At 37.6% G+C, this 19,418-nt stretch overlaps 1 protein-coding gene across 4 annotated transcripts in view; it reads left to right on the plus strand.

Moving 5' to 3' along the window:
- The window catches only part of KLHL20 (kelch like family member 20), a 55,299-nt gene extending 37,362 nt beyond the window's left edge, over nucleotides 1-17,937 (plus strand). For all 4 annotated transcript variants that reach the window (XM_072733053.1, XM_026001271.2, XM_026001273.2 and 1 more), the window contains 5 exons: nucleotides 782-925; nucleotides 10,811-10,944; nucleotides 11,875-12,083; nucleotides 13,830-13,936; nucleotides 16,390-17,937. In XM_072733053.1, coding sequence (XP_072589154.1) covers nucleotides 782-925; nucleotides 10,811-10,944; nucleotides 11,875-12,083; nucleotides 13,830-13,936; nucleotides 16,390-16,474 — 679 coding nt within the window. In that variant the 3' untranslated portion in view covers nucleotides 16,475-17,937. The remainder of the gene's footprint in view (nucleotides 1-781; nucleotides 926-10,810; nucleotides 10,945-11,874; nucleotides 12,084-13,829; nucleotides 13,937-16,389) is intronic.
- Nucleotides 17,938-19,418: the final 1,481 nt, after the last annotated feature.

Consider the following 19,418-nt stretch of genomic DNA (forward strand, 5'->3'; position numbering starts at 1 on the left):
CTGCTTCTCATTATCTATTTGAACAAAGAGAAATATACAAAGGTAATCACTGTCTATAATAGCAAAATGTCAGACACAATGTCATGATACATCGAAGGGATATGTAATGGCACACACAATAATGAAATGCTGGAAAAATCTAGAGCGTTATCTGTAAGTGTGGATGGATCTCAGAAGTATGTTGAGTGAAAAAACAATGCCTACTATCTGGTATTATTTATGTAAAGAAAACATGCTTGCATATAAATATACCTATTTACAAGTATTTTACTGAAAAGTCTTGGGACGCCTGGGTGTCTCATTAGTTGAGTGTCTGCCTTCATCTCAGGTCATGATCCTGGGTTTCAGGCATTGAGTCCCGCATCAGGCTCCCCACAGGGAGCCTGTTTCTTCCTCTGCCTATGTCTCTGCCTCTCTGGGTCTCTCATGAATAAATAAATAAGTAAGTAAGTATTTTACTGAAAAGTCTTAAAAGGCATACACCAAGTCCAAAATAGGAAGAGACCAGGCATACACCAAGTCCAAAATAGGAAGAGACCAGAACTCAAAGAGGAAATTTAGCTTTATCTATAACATTCTGAAAAAAAATTTTTAAAAGAAAATATATCCATATGTAACTTATATAAGTAAAAATTGTTTAAAAAAAATAAAACCTAAATTAGCTTTTCATACCCTTTAGTTGTTAATCAGCCCATATTTAGAGGAAAGAATATAGAATATGTTAACAGAGCCAAACTTTCTTTGTGCAATACAAACTCTGCTCTTAATGTGTTCTCTGTAGGTATGACCCCAAAACAAACCAATGGAGCAGTGATGTGGCTCCTACAAGCACCTGCAGGACAAGTGTTGGTGTGGCAGTACTCGGAGGTTTTCTCTATGCTGTGGGTGGTCAGGATGGTGTGTCCTGCCTCAACATTGTTGAAAGGTGATTTTTTTTCAAGTCATTTTCAATTTTTAGAAGAATATAAAGGATATTTACCCAAAGGAGTACCTGTACCCCAATGTTTATAGCAGCAATGTCCACAATAGCCAAAATATGGAAAGAGCTCATATGTCCAATGATAGATGAATGGATAAAGAAGATGTGGTATGTATACACAATAGAATATTACTCAACGACAAAAAAAAAAGAAGAAATCTTACCATTTGCAATGACATAGATGGAACTGAGGGTATTATGCTAAGGGAAATAAGTTAATCACAGAAAGACAATTATCATTTGATTTCATTCATATGTGGAACTTAAAACAGGATCATAGAGGAAGGAAGAGGAAAATAAAACAATGTAATCAAAGAGGTAGACAAACTACAAGAGACTCTTAACTATAGGAAACAAACAGGGTTGCTGGAGGGGAGGTAGGTAGAGGGATGGGGACTGGGTAAAGGGCATTAAGGAGGGTATGTGATGTAATGAGCACTAGGTGTTACATCCAACTGATGAATCACTAAACTTTACCTCTGAAACTAATAAAATGAATGAAAGAATATAAAGGGTTCTTTAAAGGAAACCATTTAGGACACCAAGGAATCCACCGTTCAGTGGATATCCCATGGGCTTTAGGGGAAAAGTTTTCAGTTGATCTTAAGGGTCTAGGACAATGAAAGATACAACCTGATTTTTCACACTATTTTTTATACTGACGGAGCCTCACATTGAAGAGTTGGAATCATATTCTAAATTATATTCTGGGGCAGCCCTGGTGGCTCAGCGGTTTAGCACTGCCTTCAGCCCAGGGCCTGATCCTGGAGACCCAGGATCGAGTCCCACATCAGGCTCCCTGTATGGAGCTTACTTCTCCCTCTGCCTGTGTCTCTGCCTCTCTCTCTCTCTCTCATGAATAAATAAATAAAATCTTAAAAAATAAAATAAATTATATTCTGTATATGATATCAAGCATACCACTGCTGAAATATGTTCTAATTTATTCCCCAATACGTGGAGTGTACTTAATATATGGATGCCCAGACTTCCTCAAAAAAAAAAAAAAAGATTAATAATCTAGCATATTTTATAAAGATAGCATAATAGTCTAGCATATCTTATAAAGACCCGCAAAGTATTTTGTATATGGATTCTCATTCTTGAAGTGTACTTAGGGAACTCTGGGTTGGCTATGAAGTTTAATTTATGCTTTTACATATCAGTTAACTAGTGAAATAGATTCTATTCTTAATTTCATACTCCATCAGTTTTTTGTCATTCTGTCCTAGAGATTAGATTTTGGAGTCTCATGGGTTAACGAGTACTAGCAAAAATGTACTGTATTTCATTCTCACTTCTTAAAAACAAATGCTTCATGTCTCTGGAATTTTTCAAATAGCATTTCCTAGTTGAGTAGTTACCATGTTTAAGTTGAAGAGGTTAACTGTCTTAAATAGAGATAAAGTTGTAGGTAACTCTTAAAAGCTTCCTTTTTATTTTTCTATTAAGAAATTTAATTCCCACTTTGAAAATTCTATGCGAGAGGATTCTGGGAAGATAGCAAAAACAGCACAATTCTTTAGTCTCTCTAAATTCCCACATGAAAACAGAGCAATAGGGGAACCTGGGTGGCTCAGCGGTTGAATGTCTACCTTTGGTTCAGGTCGTGATCCCAGGATCCTGGGATCAACTCCCAGATCACGCTCCCTGCAGAGAGTCTGCTTCTCCCTCTGCCTGTGTCTCTGCCTCTGTCTCTCATGAATAAATAAAATCTTAAAAAAAAAAAAAAAAAAAAAAACAATAGACAGCAAAGCTAAAAAGCTATGGATGAGTTATGGGGCTTGGTTGGATGACAGTATGAATGTACCTAACACTACTGAACTGTACACTTAAAAATGGTTACAGTGAAAAATTTAATGTCAGTTGGTGGTACATCTTACCACAACTTTTAAAAACCCCTATGGAAAGATATGTAGGCTGGAAAAAAATAAAAATCCCTATAGACAATTTAAAATATAACTAGGGAAGAGGTATTCCCATAAACACCAAAACATCAATGGGCAAAGGCAAAGTACCAAAAGCCACAAGACCTGTATGATATTACTGTCTATGCAGGAGAAAATACAGAGAAGCACTTGAAAGTTTGACAGATCTAAGAACAGAAGAACTCCAAAATAGACAGTATATATTTACTAGAAAGAGTGAAGGTGAAAATTTATGACCAACAACTGGAACTAAGGAGTTTTGCTCAATCCCAATATAGAGTAAGTGCAAGAGACCTGTAATAAGATCTGAAGGACTTAGAAGAGGGTTACTCCACGTCAGCACTATTGCCATTTTAGGCCAGATAATTCTTTGTTGTGGGGGGCTGTCCTGTGCATTGTCAGATATTTAACAGCATCCTTGGCCTCTACTCATTAATTGCCAGTAGCACACACCTGGTTGTGACACCAGAAGTCTCTAGACATTGCCACATATCCCAAGGTAGGGGAGAGGAGTGTTGCAAAGCCACTGTAGTTGAGAACCAGCTGGGCTAGAGCTATCTAGTCGCTAGGAACCCTCAGAACTGACCAGCAGGATGACCTTCCAGAACAGGGCCCACATTTCTGGATGCAGGATCAAAACTGAGCAGGACAAGATTAACATACAAGAAGGGAAGGCCAAGATAAAAAGGAGGACCAGTGAATAAAGCCAATAAATCTCAAGAGGCAAACCACTATACTTCTTTAACACTATATGAAAAAACTAGAAAGAGTTCCGTGAAGTTAGAAAAATAACCATGAACCACTCCTGAGGAAAGCTCATTTCATGTAAAAAATGAACAACAAATAGCAACGTTTTGAGTTAGATCCAATATAGAGTTAATAGATGAAGAGAGAATAAGCAGCACAATAACATCTCTATAGACAATAAAAGCACAGCAGAAAGACATACCCATGGAACAGAACAAAAGTATAATCAATTATTTCACATTAGGAAAATGATGCAAGGTATGAAAACACTACATACGTCGGAATTTGAAAAACCCAGATATAGTATGACAAAACCTCAGAAAAATATTGGAAATAAAAGGAAAAATCACTTCAGAATGAACATAAAACTAGAACAATAAGACAGATAATGCCAGAAGACAAATAGAAAGTGAAAGAAGAAATGTTTTAAAGTCAAAAAAATAAAAAGAAATAAAAAGGATATGAGAGGAAAAAAAAAGGATATGAGATAACAACAAATATTGAAGATAAGTAAAAAATCCAATATACAGGTAATAGGAGTCCACAAGGAAAAAACCAAAGCAAAAGAATGGAGCAAAGGAACAAATGCTAAGAACTATAATTCAAAATTATTTTCCTGTTCTAATAAAAAAACAAATTGTTTTTTGAAAGAATACACTATATTCTCTGAATACTGACCCAGAACAATTAGCACCAAGATATATTTTAATAAAATTACTGGACCTTGGGGTAGCCCAGGTGGCTCAGCGGTTTAGCGCCACCTTCAGCCCAGGTGTGATCCTGGGGTCCTGGGATCGGGTCCCACATCGGGCTCCCTGCCTGGAGCCTGCTTCTCCCTCTGCCTGTGTCCCCGCCCCTCTCTCTCTGTCTCTGTGTGTGTGTCTCATGAATAAATAAATTTTTAAAAAATCTTTAAAAAAAAAATTACTGGACCTTGAAGAAAAAGGAAACAAATTCTTTAGTCAATCAACAAAAAGTACATGTTATTTATACAGGAAAGGAATTTAGATTATCATCATACTTTTTTGAAAGCAATATTTTATACTATAAGAAAATGGAATAACATTTAAGATATCCAAAGAAAATATAAGATAAGGCAGGCTGGGTGGCTCAGTGGTTTAGTGCCGCCTTCCACCCAGGGCATGATCCTGGAGGCCCGGGATTGAGTTCCACATCGGGCTCCCTGCGAGGAGTCTGCTTCTCCCTCTGCCTGTGTCTCTGCCTCTCTCTCTCTCTCTCTCTCTCTCTTTCTCTCTCTCTCTCTCTCTCTCTCTCTCTCTCTGTGTGTTTCTTATGAATAAATGAATAAAACCTTTAAAAAAAAGAAAAGATAAGGAGTTTATATCTAGAGGAACTGACTCTGAGGTATCAAGGGCACAAATAGGCAATATGTAAGAAATCAGGCAACATTGTTCCCATGAGTCCTTACTGAGTAATTTACTACAGAATAAGCTTCAGACAAAATTACCACAGAGACATTGATGGAGAGTGAGTATGAAACATAGTCAATCAGAGAACTCTGAGTAGATAAGGGTTTAAAGGGAGAGTAGCATGCACTGGCTATATGCTCATTCAGTGCAGCTATGGTACAAACATTTTCAAAAGTGGGAGGAGAATGGGAAGAGATATGCAAAAAAGAATTTTAATTGTCCTCAGGGATATCAAAGTGATAGTATTGCTAATCTAAGACTGCTATGTATAATGTGGAGTAAAGGAGATGGGTATGGGTTATTCCAATTCTGTCCTCTCCTGTGTTCTTGAAAATTAGGGTTCTTGATATGGAAGAATATGAATGTAAAATAGAAGAAGTTAAGTAAAAGAACTTATAGTCCTGATTTTCAATTTGAATTAAGTTCCTCATTAAAAAAATTATACTCTAGTTCTGTCAACCGAAGAGGCCTGGAAATAATGACCAAATAGTGGCAGTGAACAGCTCCATTCCTAAATTGTGTCTTGAAGTTCTATTTCCCAAAAAGAAACTAGGGCTTCTTGGAGAAATGTCTGATTCCAGATTTAGGACAGGAAATATACAGATAAGCCTGGGCTAGCTTGTCATAAGGAAAGCTAGAAAGATGGCAAGCAACCTGTCAAAGACTAGGAGATGTCAAAAAAACTCAAGGAAAAACTTGAAGATGTTTCCAGTTGACCAAAGATGGGACAATTTTAACTTTAAAAGAGATAATAATTGTGATTGATTAAAATCCAATAAATATATTTAAATCTGTGAGTTCCTATTGACCCTAAAAAAAAAAAGACCTACTTAGTTGCCTTTAGAAGATCACAGAGAATGAATCATCTTGAATACTAGTATTTAAAGTGAAAGAAGCACACATATACCCAACTTTCTTGTATGAACTGTATCACATATGAATTGGGTACAAAATAGTCAATAAAATAATTTTTTCTTTTTTTTAAGATTTATTTATTAGAGAGAGAGCGTGGGGGGAGGGGAGCAGAGGAAGAGAGAGAATCCTAAATCAAACTCCACCAAGCACAGAGCCCAATGTAGGTAGGGCTCAAACCCAGAACCCTGAGATCATGACCTGAGCCAAAATCAAGAGCCATCTGCTCAACCAACAGAGCAACCCAGGGACCCTAAGGATTGTTTTTTTATAAAAATCTCCCAGTAAAAGAAAATAAATGATTGAATATAACCATTTTGCAACACTCAGTAAATAAATGGACCTAGCAGTTAGCAGCTGCTAACACACACCTTCTGTAGTTTTGCCAAAGGGACCAAATGTGGTCTGATCAAACTTCTGGATCCAGCTGCCAGTTTCTGGAACATACAGAGAACAGACCAGTGTGTTGGACTGTGAGTGTCTAGTCAATCAAATCCATGTTGTGGGGAAATTGCAGGTCAAATGCCCCAGATTCTAAGAGATGAATTTTGGGGGTACAAAGAAAAAGGGGAAATGGAGGAAAACCTGTAGATAAAAAGGGACTTGAAAAATTTATAATGAACAAGTGTCTGGGATGCACACGTGGGTAGAAAAAATGATGAAGAGGGATGCCTGGGTGGCTCAGCAGTTTAGCACCTGCCTTTGGCCCAGGGCATGATCCTGGAGTCTCCGGATCGAGTCCTACATCAGGCTTCCTGCGTGGAGCCTCTTCTCCCTCTGCCTATGTCTCTGCCTCTCTTTCTCTATGTCTCTCATGAATAAATAAATAAAATATTTTTAAAAAAGAAAAGATGGATGCCTAGGTGGCTCAGTGGTTGATCATCTGCCTTTGGCTCAGGGCGTGATCCCAATCTCAGGATTGGGTCCCACATCAGGCTCCTTGTGAGGAGCCTGCCTCTCCGTCTGCCTATGTCTCTGCCTCTCTTTCTCTGTGTCTCTCATGAATTAATAAATAAATGAAATCTTAAAAAAGAAAAAATTATAAAGGAGATGATTACTGTAAAAATCAGGATAATGGTAATCTTGTGGGGAAGAAGGCATTGAGTTTGGAAACGGACACATGGGAGGGCTTTCATTGTGGCAGGCAAAGTTATTTTTCTTAGCCTAGGTGATGGGCTTTCCTTATAATAACTCATTAAACAATGCTTTTGTTTTGTGTGGCTTTCTGAATCAATGTTTTATTTTATAGTTTAAAAATTATGCAAAGACTTCTGCTTCCAAGTAGAATTCAGTGAGTAGTGACAGCCATCACTCCCACTGCACCAACTAGGAAAAAAATGAGAGTACAAAAATATTTTTTATTTTTTTTTATTTTTTTTTAATTGAGTAATTTTTTTTTTTAAGATTTTACTTATTTATTCATGAGAAAGAGAGATACACACACACAGGCAGAGGAAGAAGCAGACTCCACGCAAAGAGCCCAGTGTGGGACTTGATCCTAGGACTCTGGGATCACGCCCTTAGCCGAAGGCAGATGTTCAACCGCTGAGCCACCCAGGTGTCCCCAAAAATATTTTTTAAAACATCAGAGATATGGGCAGTCCCGGTGGCTTAGCGGTTTGGCGCCGCCTTCCACTTGGGGCATGATCCTGGAGACCCAGGGTTGAGTCCTGCATCAGACTCCCTGCATGGAGCCTGCTTCTCCCTTTGTGCCTCTCTCTCTCTCTCTAATAAATTAAAAAAAAAAAATGTGGAAGTAACAAGGACTAGATGAACTAAAATCCCATTGAAGAAAAAGCTCATTTATGTGAACTGAGATCATCAGCTGTTTTCTTCCCTAGGGACATTTGCCAGATCGGAAGTGTTGAATATTGGACTTGTCTTAGGCAAAGGGATTCTCTTGTAGGAGAGGTAAATCAGTAGAACTTTTAACAGTCATGCAGGTTGGTATAACAGATTGGAATCTAGAACAATTCCAAACATACTGCTGTTTTTTCTCCATGAGGTGTTTGCTGAGTGCTGGGGTAGCTCAGGGGACTAGGGAACTAAGGTGAGTGAAATCTCATACAACTTGACAGTGCTTAGAAGATAGTGTCCTGCTGTGTAGAGGCGCCTGTAACAAACACAGGATGGATCTCATCCTTGAGACATTTGAAAACTGAGTGGACTGAGTCTAATGAAAGCTGAATTTCTGATTGGACTGAGGTGATTAGTATTTCACCCTCCCTGCCTAATACAGGAAAGAGCAAATCCCAGCTGGTAACTGGGAGGGATAGGTGTAGTAGGGGCAGTGCTGGAATAAGGGGATAATATCAACCTCAATTTCTAGGATTCCATTCCTTTATAAAATGTCCAGCACACTATAAAAAATTGTGAAACATCTGAAAAAATATGGTCAGTAGCTGAGAGCAAAAATAGACAATAGAAGCAGACTTATAAATGATCCACATTTAGAGGCATGGCTGGGTGGTGCAGTCAATAAAATGTTGGACTCTTGACTTCAGCCCAAGTCATGATCTCAGGGTAGTGAGATCAAGCCCTGCTTAGGGTTCCATGCTCAGAGGGGAGTAGTCTTGAGATTCTCCCATTTTCCCTTTTCCTCTGCCCTTCCCCCACTTATGCACCCTCTTTCTCAAATAAGTAAATTTTTTTTATTTATCTGAACACTCATAATTTATCAGTCAGTAAAAAAAAAATAATCCATTTAAACAGAAAAAAACTTTAAAATAAGTATAATGAATATATTAAAATAAAAATATATATTAAAATAGAGAAAAGATTAAAAATGGATAAAAGGTTGGAGAATTTTAATATATAATTGAAGTCTAAAACCAAGATGTGCGTTCTACAACTGAAAAATATAATATCTAAAATTAACTCATTGACACAAACAGTCTAACATACATGTAATTGGAGTCCCAAAAGGAAAGGAAAGCTAGATAAGAGCAAAAGCAGTATTTGCAGATAGAATTTTTGGCTAAGAATTTTCCAAAAGGCATTAAAGATAAACTTTATCCAAAGTACATGAGTTGCCTGGATGGCTCAGCAGTTGAGCACCTGCCTTCGGCCCAGGGCATGATCCTGAAGTCCTGGGATCAAGTGTTCCATCAGGCTCCCTGCATGAAGCCTGCTTCTCTCTCTGCCTATGTCTCTGCCTCTTTCTCTCTGTGTGTCTCATGAATAAATAAAATCTCAAAGTACATGAACTTCAGGAAACCATCACTAACATAACCTTTCTCCAAGGTTCCATTCTCCAGTATTTATGTTTCTGCTGCTTTCATCTGTATTAGTTATGATATTCTCAGAATCTGTTTGGAGGTTTTTCCTTAGGAACATGCTCCGTCTCCCTCACCTGCTTCTTAAGAGCAAGGTCTATTTTTAGTTTTGTTTATTTTATATTTTCTGCAATAATGATAGAATTTGCTAATGGTACTTAATAGACTAGCAGAATTTCCCACCCATGCAATAAAACGCCAGCACTATTCCAAGTGATTTTCTGAACACTAGTCCTTTATCAGTCAGGACCCAGTAAAGAAAACAGAAGCCATACCAGTTATTTTGGTAGAGAGAATTTAATATTCAAAAATTGGTTGGCAGATATTGAAGGGCTGAAAAAAAAGGAAAAGAGGACACTGAAGTAACTGTAGGAACCCAGATTTGGGAACACAAAAGAGAGAGATTAGAGCTATGGGAGCCTAGAAGCCAGAGGAGAGATCCCACAGCGCTAGAACCATCAGCACCTGAGGAGTGGGTGCCCTGAACAGCTGTGACACACATCCATGAAGAATTCTCTTCCTGGCTGATTTTGGAAGATTATATTTTCCAAAGATGATTACAGTACCTGTCATGTCACATGCTCTGTATCATTTGCCTTTGACATTCTTCTTATTGAACAGTGGGATTTACATTTTCTGCCCTTGATTCTGGGCCTGCCTTATAAGAACAGCCAAAATGGCGCTATGGATGTGACTTTTGAGGCTCTGTCATAAAAGATGTATCTTTTAGTTGGATGTTCGGGGGGTACCTTTGAAGCCTTGAACTGAGGTTGCCATGAGGAAGGTCAGAGGAAGTCCCAACTAGCCAAATAGACTCTGAAACCCAGCCAGCCCCCTGCTGCCTTAGCACCCTGCTCCTCCAGCCCCAGCCACAATTTGATAGCAACCACATGAGACATCTGAGCCAGAACTTCATGTGAGGCCCTTCCCAAATCCCTGACCATGGAACCAGGAGAGTTAATAAAATTATTTTAAGTCATTGAATTTTGAAGTGATTTATACAGCTGTGGATAATTGGAACACTGGTACTCTTACCTCAGGGACTCAGAGGAGGTGCCCCACAGAGCCACCGCTGAGACTTCGAACAGGCACAACGCTAGTTTTGGAAGTGCCAGAAAGAGGCTAGAAACTAAAATTAACTGGTTTAGTCAGAGGGAAGGGCTCATTGCTGAGACAACACTAACAGGATTGGCAAGCACACAGAAAGGAGTCTGTCCATTTTCCTCCCCCTAGATTCCAGCAACTAATCCTTCCTCTTGGCAGAACCTAATAGAGAGCCAGCTTGGCAAAGGGAAAATGTTTTCAGAGTTCTAGCCCCAGCATCACAAGGCAGACTATAGAAAGTAGCTTAATGACTGACATGGGCACAAATTCTAAGACTTTTTTTCCTACTAAGTAAAATATGTTAGATTCTCACTGTGCTTTTGACCAGAGTAAGTGTATGTATCCAGCATATCTTTAGCGTGATTTCACACCTTCTGAGAAAGGCCTCACTTCATAAAAAGAGGCATGCAGTCTTTGTTTTCTCCCTCACTGCAGGTATGATCCAAAGGAAAACAAATGGACCCGAGTGGCTTCTATGAGCACAAGAAGACTAGGCGTGGCCGTGGCTGTGTTAGGAGGGTTCTTATATGCTGTAGGTGGCTCTGATGGGACATCTCCACTAAACACAGGTTAGTCTTTTCCAAGATCAGCACATTCCTCAGGAGATTCCCCCTACAGAAAATTTTTAAACTCCAGGTTATCCTATAATTTTAAATTATAAAATTTAGATAATTTATATATTTCTGTAAATAGTATAATTATTTATAATAATGTAAATATTTGAAATTTATTTTCCCCTTAGAATACAACTCCTAGCTCTTCCTCAGATCCTTCTGCAGCCATATTCTCCTAGCATATTCCCAAAATATTTTTCTCCCTCCTCTTTATAAGCTTCTAGGAATTTATAATGAATAAAAGAACTATTTTCCTAATACGATTATTTCTCTGCCCCACCCCCAACCATCTCTCCTTAAAAAACTAAAGCCAAAAAAAAAAAAAAAGACAAAACAAAACCTATATTATAACTTAAGAATAAATAAAAAGCTGTAGTTACAAGCTGGTTTATGTGTCGGTCCTTTCTGTTGAGAGATAATGGTATTTTTGCCTAAGGATATTGTCGTGTGACACTTGGATCAGATTCATTGTCACATATCTTGTCTTCTGCTTAGAATGCAGTAGGAATTAACAGGCAAAGGGAATACAAGAGTACAGAAGTTATCTGATTATGAAAATTAATTACTAGTATAGAATGGTGCCTACAGATCCTGTGGTCTAATCCCCTCATTTAAAGATAAGATGAGGCCACAAGTCATACAGTCAGAACTATACTAAGGTACCTTGACTCCAACACATGCCCTTTCCACCATACTGTACCCAGGTGAAACCATTAGCCCCGATAAGATTATAGTGGTATTATCCAAAGGTACACAAGTCCTCATTAGCAAAAATCAGATTGTGTATTGAAAATATGTATTATCACAAAGTTTTAATGGCTATTAGGAAAACTAGTTAGAAGAAATGGTTGAATGGTCACTTACTGGTTTTTTTTCCCCCTGCAGTGGAGCGCTACAATCCTCAGGAAAACAGATGGCACACCATAGCTCCTATGGGGACCCGGAGGAAACATCTAGGCTGTGCAGTGTATCAGGACATGATCTATGCCGTAGGAGGTAGAGATGATACTACAGAGCTGAGCAGCGCTGAGAGATACAACCCCAGAACTAACCAGTGGTCTCCTGTGGTGGCTATGACATCCCGCCGTAGTGGAGTAAGTGCCCAGCTACTGAAAACTTTGGGAAAAGAACACCAAGAGAGGGCTATGCAGGAGAGCTCTGATCTTAAAATACTGGCACAGTAAGGAGATGCACTGTTTAGGCAAAACAACCCCTAGCTACTTTTGTACTGGAAAAAATTAATTTCTCGTAATTGCTGTTATCTCAAGTACTTAAATACCTTCTATTCAATCATATCTTTAATAATAGAATTATTTTTTGTGATTTATCTTTCATTGATTGTTTCCCTGAAAGACATTACCCTATCTTATCCACTACCTTATCTAACTTCACCCATATTCATCCCTCTCAATTAGAGCTAAATGTTCTGAACTAATGTTCCTAGGTAATATTCTAAGTAGTTGGCACACCAATACAGATGTTTAGGCAGAAACACATCTGGCCCCACCACCAGTCTTCACAAACTGGTATGGGTCTGTCCCATCTGTAGTTTAGACCTGGCCAGGCTGACCTATGTCATGTTCTAGACCGTGGATGACTTGTGACCACAAGAGACTTCTAGAGTGGAGTATAGCATTCATCCATCCTAGGACATTTGGTTTGTAGTGAAATGTAACCCATAAACCACTGATTGTGTCAGGAATCCATTGATGTAGAACAACAGGTGGGAGAATGCAGCAGTAGCTAAAAGACTCCGTTATCTGAGGATAAAAAGAAATCAATTTTGGTGTGCACAAATCAGAGAATATCACTGATAGGCATCAGCAAGTCAAATTCCCATATCTATGGTTTGCTATTACTGGTGATGAACAGCTTCTAGGTCACATTCCTGTTGTTTTCACTGCTACATTCATATTATTTAGCAAATATTTATTCTTACTGTGTGCTTGGAAAGCAAAAGTGAGTACAACTCCACAAGGAGCTCCCAAGTTAGTGAAGGAAATGGAAATGTTTACAGAAAATGATAAAAACAAAACAAAAAAGAAACGGTTGCATGTGCATTGTAAGAGAACATGGGAGGATATGCTTAATGTATTGGGGGGCAGTGAAGAAACTTACCAGAAAAAGTCAGATGTAAGGTAGACTGTGAAAGAAAACTAAAATTTTCTAGAAGACGGAAAGAAAACCAGGGACCAACATGTGCAAAAGTATGGAGGTATTACTAGTATAATCCTAATATGGTATTATTCCAATATTAGAAAAACATGGTATTTTCTGGGAAGAGCAGTTAAATTTGTATTCTTGCAGCATAGGGTACATAAGGAGGTGAGGCTAAAACATGGCCTAGGATGGATTTGTGGAGGGCCTGAATGACCTAGAAAGGACTTTAAACTTACCCAGAGGTGGTAGGGAGGCTTAGCAATTTTTTAGAGGGAAGTGACAGCATGGTTAGGTTTGTATTTTAAACAGAATTTTATTGGCAGTTTTAGATAGTGGGTTAGAATAGGCAAATACCAAAAGAAGTGAGAGCAGTTTGGAAGTTCTTGTCGGCTCCCAGTGATGCTTTTCCAAAAATTTAAGAAATTTATGTTTTGGACTTTATAAATATTCTGATTGAATATGTAATTTTATTGTTCCCACACATAATAGATTTTTGTCATACTTTTTTTCCTCTGTGTTCAAGTAAGCCAGAATGTAAAGTCATAAAGAATTATCTTTTATTAAGAAGATTTATCTAAAAAAAAAAATTAAATAAATAAAAAGATTTATCTAGAAACTAGTTAAAATTTTCCCAGTGATCCTCTGGCTTCTTCAGTGGCCACTGTGTTTTGGTCCTGTAGGTTGGCCTTGCAGTAGTGAACGGACAGCTCATGGCTGTAGGAGGCTTTGATGGCACAACGTACTTGAAGACCATTGAAGTTTTTGATCCTGACGCCAATACATGGAGGTAACCTTTAAGCTACATTGCAGATCACCTCACTGCTGACTTGAAAATCATGGGAATAAGGTCGCCCATGACCTTAAAAATTGGGATGGTCATACATTGAGAAGTGCTTTCTCAATACTCATAAGAGAGCTCCAAGTTACCCATATTTGATGGCTTATTTTGAATTCTTTGCTCTAAAGTGGCTGACATTTTACATCTTCTCTTTGGTAACTGTTCAGTTTTATAATAGAGATGGCAAGCAGAAAAAAATAATCTCCTTTCTAGCCTCATCATGTTCAGCTGAGGAAAGTAAGGCACTGAGAAATAAAATGAAGCAAGTTAGTCATAGAATTAGAACTTAGATTTCTTGCTTCTAATCTGTCACAATTTATGATGTTCTTAGTGGCAGCTTTATGCAAAGGAAAAAAATTGTAGATACTTTTTTTTTTAATAATAGTTTATTTCATTTTAAAATCATTGTTTTCCTTAAGCTTTTAAAATGTATTTAAATATATTATTATTCTCTTTTAAAGTCCAAGTTGGTTAAGCATCCTATTCTTGCTTGGTCTCAGCTCAGGTCTTGATCTCAGGGTCGTGAGTTCAAGCTCCTCATTGGGCTCCATGCTGGGCAGGGGGCCTACCTAAAGAAAGAGAAAAAAAGTCTACTAAATTTTAACAGTCACTTTTAGGAAGAAATCTACCTCTTATTTAAGAGGCTTAACTATGTTAAACTATATTTATAGGTTTAATTTTACTTTGCTTTTAAATTCTTGTCTTAACAATTTTAACAAATCTTTCCTAAGTGCTTAAGTGGTTCTTATAAATTCACATAAATCATGTTACTCATGCATTTAAGTATTCAAAAACTGAGGCACCTGGATGGCTCTGTCAGTCAAGCATCTGCCTTTGCTCAGGTCATGATCTCAGGGTCCTGGGATCAAGCTATGCCTTGGGCTCCCTGCTCAGTGGGAGTCTGCTTTTCCCTCCCCCAGTATCCCCTCTCCATGCTCATGCTCTTTATATATATATCAAATAAAGAAATTTCTAAAAATAAATAAGTGGAGGTACCTGGCTGGCTGGCCCAGGTCATGATCTTGGAGTCCTGGGATTAAGCCTCCATGTCAGGCTCCACACTCGGTGGGGAGTCTCTCCCCTCTTTACCACCCCCCTACTCATGCTCTCTCTCTCTCTCTAATAATACAATCTTTAAAAAAAATACAGTCTTCATGTCTGGGAAAGCCACACTTTTACAGATGTTTAAATGGTGTTCTTTGGATTCTGCCTTTGGCTCATGGCTCTGTATGACTACCAAGTCACAATACTAAAGTCAGACTAGAAGTCAGACATTGGACACTTTTGGCTTCTACTAGATTACATTTTCACAACCTTGTTCACTAAGTAAAGATTTACTAAGTGTTCTAGACATCAGAGATACCACAGTGAACAAAAACTAAATCCCCTGCCCTCCTTGATCAGACATTCTAGGAAGGAAACTAACAGTACCACGTCAGGGATAGAAGTACTGTGGTAAAGAGCAGAGAGGTGTGAGGATGTCCAGGGAGGAGCTTCCTTTTAAAATGTGACCTAGGAAGGCCTAACTGTCAAGGTCACATTTTAGCAAAAACCAATAGAAAACCTAATGGGAAGTTTTCCTGAAAAGGAGCCTCCCACTTGTGGCATATTTTCTTGCATATTCAGCTTTCGATGTTTAATGGGAATTTGGGAAGATTGCCAGATTTACTTCTGCTACTCAATCACTACGATCCTACATAAGGACCTATTTCTCAGTAACTGTCACTAAGTAGAATTAGTAATATGTGACCGAGTAATATTTATGAAATTCTTAAGGATCATCTGTTAAGAGATTACTATCTAAATTGTTATAGTTATATATCCCAAACTTAAAGCCAGTTTTACCTTACAGCTGACAGAGGATCTAATATTCTTTTCCATGGAAGTCTTTAGCTTTGAAGACGATCTTGTTCACAGGTCACAAACTAGATGCTGAGTTTACTTACTCATATCCAGGTTTGTTCCATAAAGGAGGTTTGTGAGAATACATATAAGGCAAAAGGATAAAAATAAATTATCGATATTTAGGCAGAGGGAAATGTGAGTAGGAAAATAAGATAGCCATGGTCAAAACTAGACACAAAAATGTAGAATATATGGTTCTGTGTAATTGTTAGAAGTCAATTTAGGTGTGAAGTTATAAAGTTGTGATGCAAAATGTGGGAATGACACTCTCTTATTCTTAAAACAGTAACCTATAAATGAGACCTTTTCAGCCAATGTGACCTTTCAGCCAATAATTCTGCTACTTGCCAGTGCTCAATTCCAGGTCCTAATCTTTGGAAGAGATGTATGAAGCTAAAAATATTATGATAGAAAACACGTGCTTAATTAGCATCTAAGTTATAGAAGAAACAGTGCTTTTTGCGCTTTGGAATCTGATTTTGTTTCTTTCTTTGCAGGTTATATGGTGGGATGAATTACCGTCGCCTCGGGGGTGGTGTAGGAGTTATTAAAATGACACATTGTGAATCCCATATATGGTGATCACCTAGAAGACAGTCATGTACATGCTCCACTGTGTTCTGGAGAGATTTGACTTTGGAGCTTTGTATAGCTCAAGAAAACATTAGAACAAATTATTCTTTGCCGGTGCCTCAACATATGGAAATACAAATACAATGAAAGTACTTCAACTGCAAGATGCCACCTTTGCACAAAAGTTTTCAATTCCATGCAGAATATTTATTTTTGGTTTTAATTTATCATGGGTTTTTTGTTGGTTTTTTTGTCGTTTTGTTTTGTTTTGCTTTGGATTTAGCCTTCTTCCCACTAAAAAAGGAAAAGAAAAAAAAGATAAAAATTCCAAGCAGAAAGTTTATTTTTAATGTGTTAAGTTTGAAAATACTAATAAAGGGAGAAGGGCTATACATAATCTAATTGTTATTTCTAAGCACTCCATCCACATGACTCCACTATCTACAAGGACTACCAGTGACAAAGATAGGGTATGTAAAATGTATTATTTAGCCATCATGCTTGCACTAAGCACCAGAAGACTTGAAAATCTAAAAAACAAAACAAACAAAAAAAGGAAACACTCATTTTAAATAGTACAATTCAAAAGGAATGTTAGATAAAACCAGGACTCAGACACTAAAGTTTTCATCAGTGCAAGTTTGCATCTTGTTTCCTTCCATATGAACTTGTTTTCCACTATAAAGTCTTTTTTCATAGTATTTTCATAGAATTTCTGCTAGCTCTAGAGCTCTGCTCAGTGCCTCTATAAAAACAGTATACCATTCTTCTATGCTGTCTTGAGAATCCTCCAACAGAATCATGTGCTACTCTACAAAAGTTTTTGTTCAAAAATATTATCGACTCAAACAACTTTCCTTTTTGTTTCCTGATTGCTACTAAGGACCAGCAGGGAGAAATGCCTTCTCTCCCCCCCTCCCCCCCAGTGAATACTGTTATGCAATTTACACTTGCTCAGGCCTGCTGAAGCTGAGGCTTACCTGTAATCACAGCCTCCAAGAGAATGAATTCTGCAGTTCATGTAATAGTACACGCTAACGAGTATAAAATTGAGGCATTTTATTAGTAAAATCTTGGTTCTTTTATACAAACATATCATTATCCTCACTCTATAAAGCCACTGTTACTCTCAAATTGCACTTTCTGGTGAAAAGTTAAAATTTTTAAGGAGAAAATGATACAAACCTCAGTGGTCAGTTTTGTCATTGTGTTCATAGACCAATTTTCAATGTATTTTGCTGGAAAATCTTTGAATAAGACTTTAACCACAACCAAAAGGAATAACTTTCTCTTCCCTCCCCCTTACTACAAAAATGTTTGGCAACTTTTGTGTTTACATTTAAAGATCATTTGCACCTTTACAAGGAAAAAAAATAAGTATTTGGTAAACAGTTGTTTACATGTATCATTTATGCTTTTTTCTAGCATGTATAACTTTTTTAAATAAAGGTAGTGTTTACCATAAAAAAAAACACTTTGGTTAATGTTTTTTAGTGTTTGTGTCTTTGCTATTTAGTTTAACATTGTAAGTACTTTCAACATGAAGGAATAAAGGATTGCAGCTAGAATTATGAACTTTTATTATATATTTTATACAATAGTATTATATTTCCTAACCTCTAAACTTATTTTCTGGTGTAGCACTTAGAATCATAACAATTTTGAGCTAGAAGGACTCTTAATAGTCATCTGATCCAAACCCATCTATTTCTCTAAGACTGCAAACCAAGGATGTCCTTCCTAAGAGTAAATACAGTCAATGATAGGACCAACATTAAAAATCAGTTCCCCGAAATCCCACTCCATTTCTCTTTCTGTGCCACACTGCGACTTCACCTCTACTTAAAACATGGCCTGGGATTAAATATACTAACAGACTCTAAGTAAATCTGGTATATAACATTAAAAAAAGTATAAACACTTTATGAGATCCTTATAGTACTGCATCATTAAGTCAGTCTTTAAGACAAAAGTCACTTCCCAAGATTTTATTATTGCGTATATTTTTAAGAAAAGGAATGAGAACAGGAACAAAGTTCTAGAGATTAGACTTCCAGTAAGTATTAAAGTTCCCAATAGTAGCAATTCATATGGCAGTCATTCAAGAGCAGAGACCCAGAAACTATAATACTGGCCAAAGAGTTTATCGGAGCCTAAGGGCTTACTTTGTTCTTCCACTGAAGTGGTCAAGTTGTATTATTGGGTAAAATGTACATATTATGTAAATGTCATTGCTGTAAAAGAATATCATTTGCATCGTGATTTCTACAACTATGAAGTGAGCTCAGAGTTGGGTTGAGTTGGCAGTCCTCTTCATTTTATAAACAAGTAAACTGAAGCTTAGAAAGTTAAAAGGACATGGTAGGAACTGAACCTCAAATCCACATCCCTGATTCAAACTTATTCACTGTTCTCTGTGCTATTCTCTAACCTGGAGAACAGTTTACCCTGTGTCCTCCCTTTATGGATCCAAGATTTGTTGATTTTTCAATCTCTTCAACTTTTTACTCATTAGGACACAGTGGCTACTTCTAAGTTCCTCATATGAGGAACCAAAACGGAGTAAAATATGTAGTTTTGTGGTGTTTTTTTTTTTTTTTAAGATTTTATTTATTCATGAGAAGCAGAGAGGGGCAGAGACATAGGCAGACAGACTCCCCGCGGGCAGCCTGATGCGGCACTTGATCCCAGGACCCGGGGATGATGCCCTGAGCCAAAGGCAGTTGCTCAACCACTGAGCCACCCAACCATCCCTGAAATGTGTAGTTTTAAGTAAAAAATCATGAATTAATAGGTGCAGGAAAATAATTTGATAATATCCAATATCCGTGCATAATAAAAACTGCCAACAAATTGAGAATTGCTTTAACCTGACCAAGGGCATATATGAAAAAACCTACAGCTAACATCATATTTAATAGTGAAATATGCTTTCCCACTAATATCAGGAACA

This window comes from Vulpes vulpes, chromosome 13 (assembly GCF_048418805.1).
Source record: "Vulpes vulpes isolate BD-2025 chromosome 13, VulVul3, whole genome shotgun sequence".
In the NCBI taxonomy this organism is placed as follows: Eukaryota; Metazoa; Chordata; class Mammalia; order Carnivora; family Canidae; genus Vulpes; species Vulpes vulpes.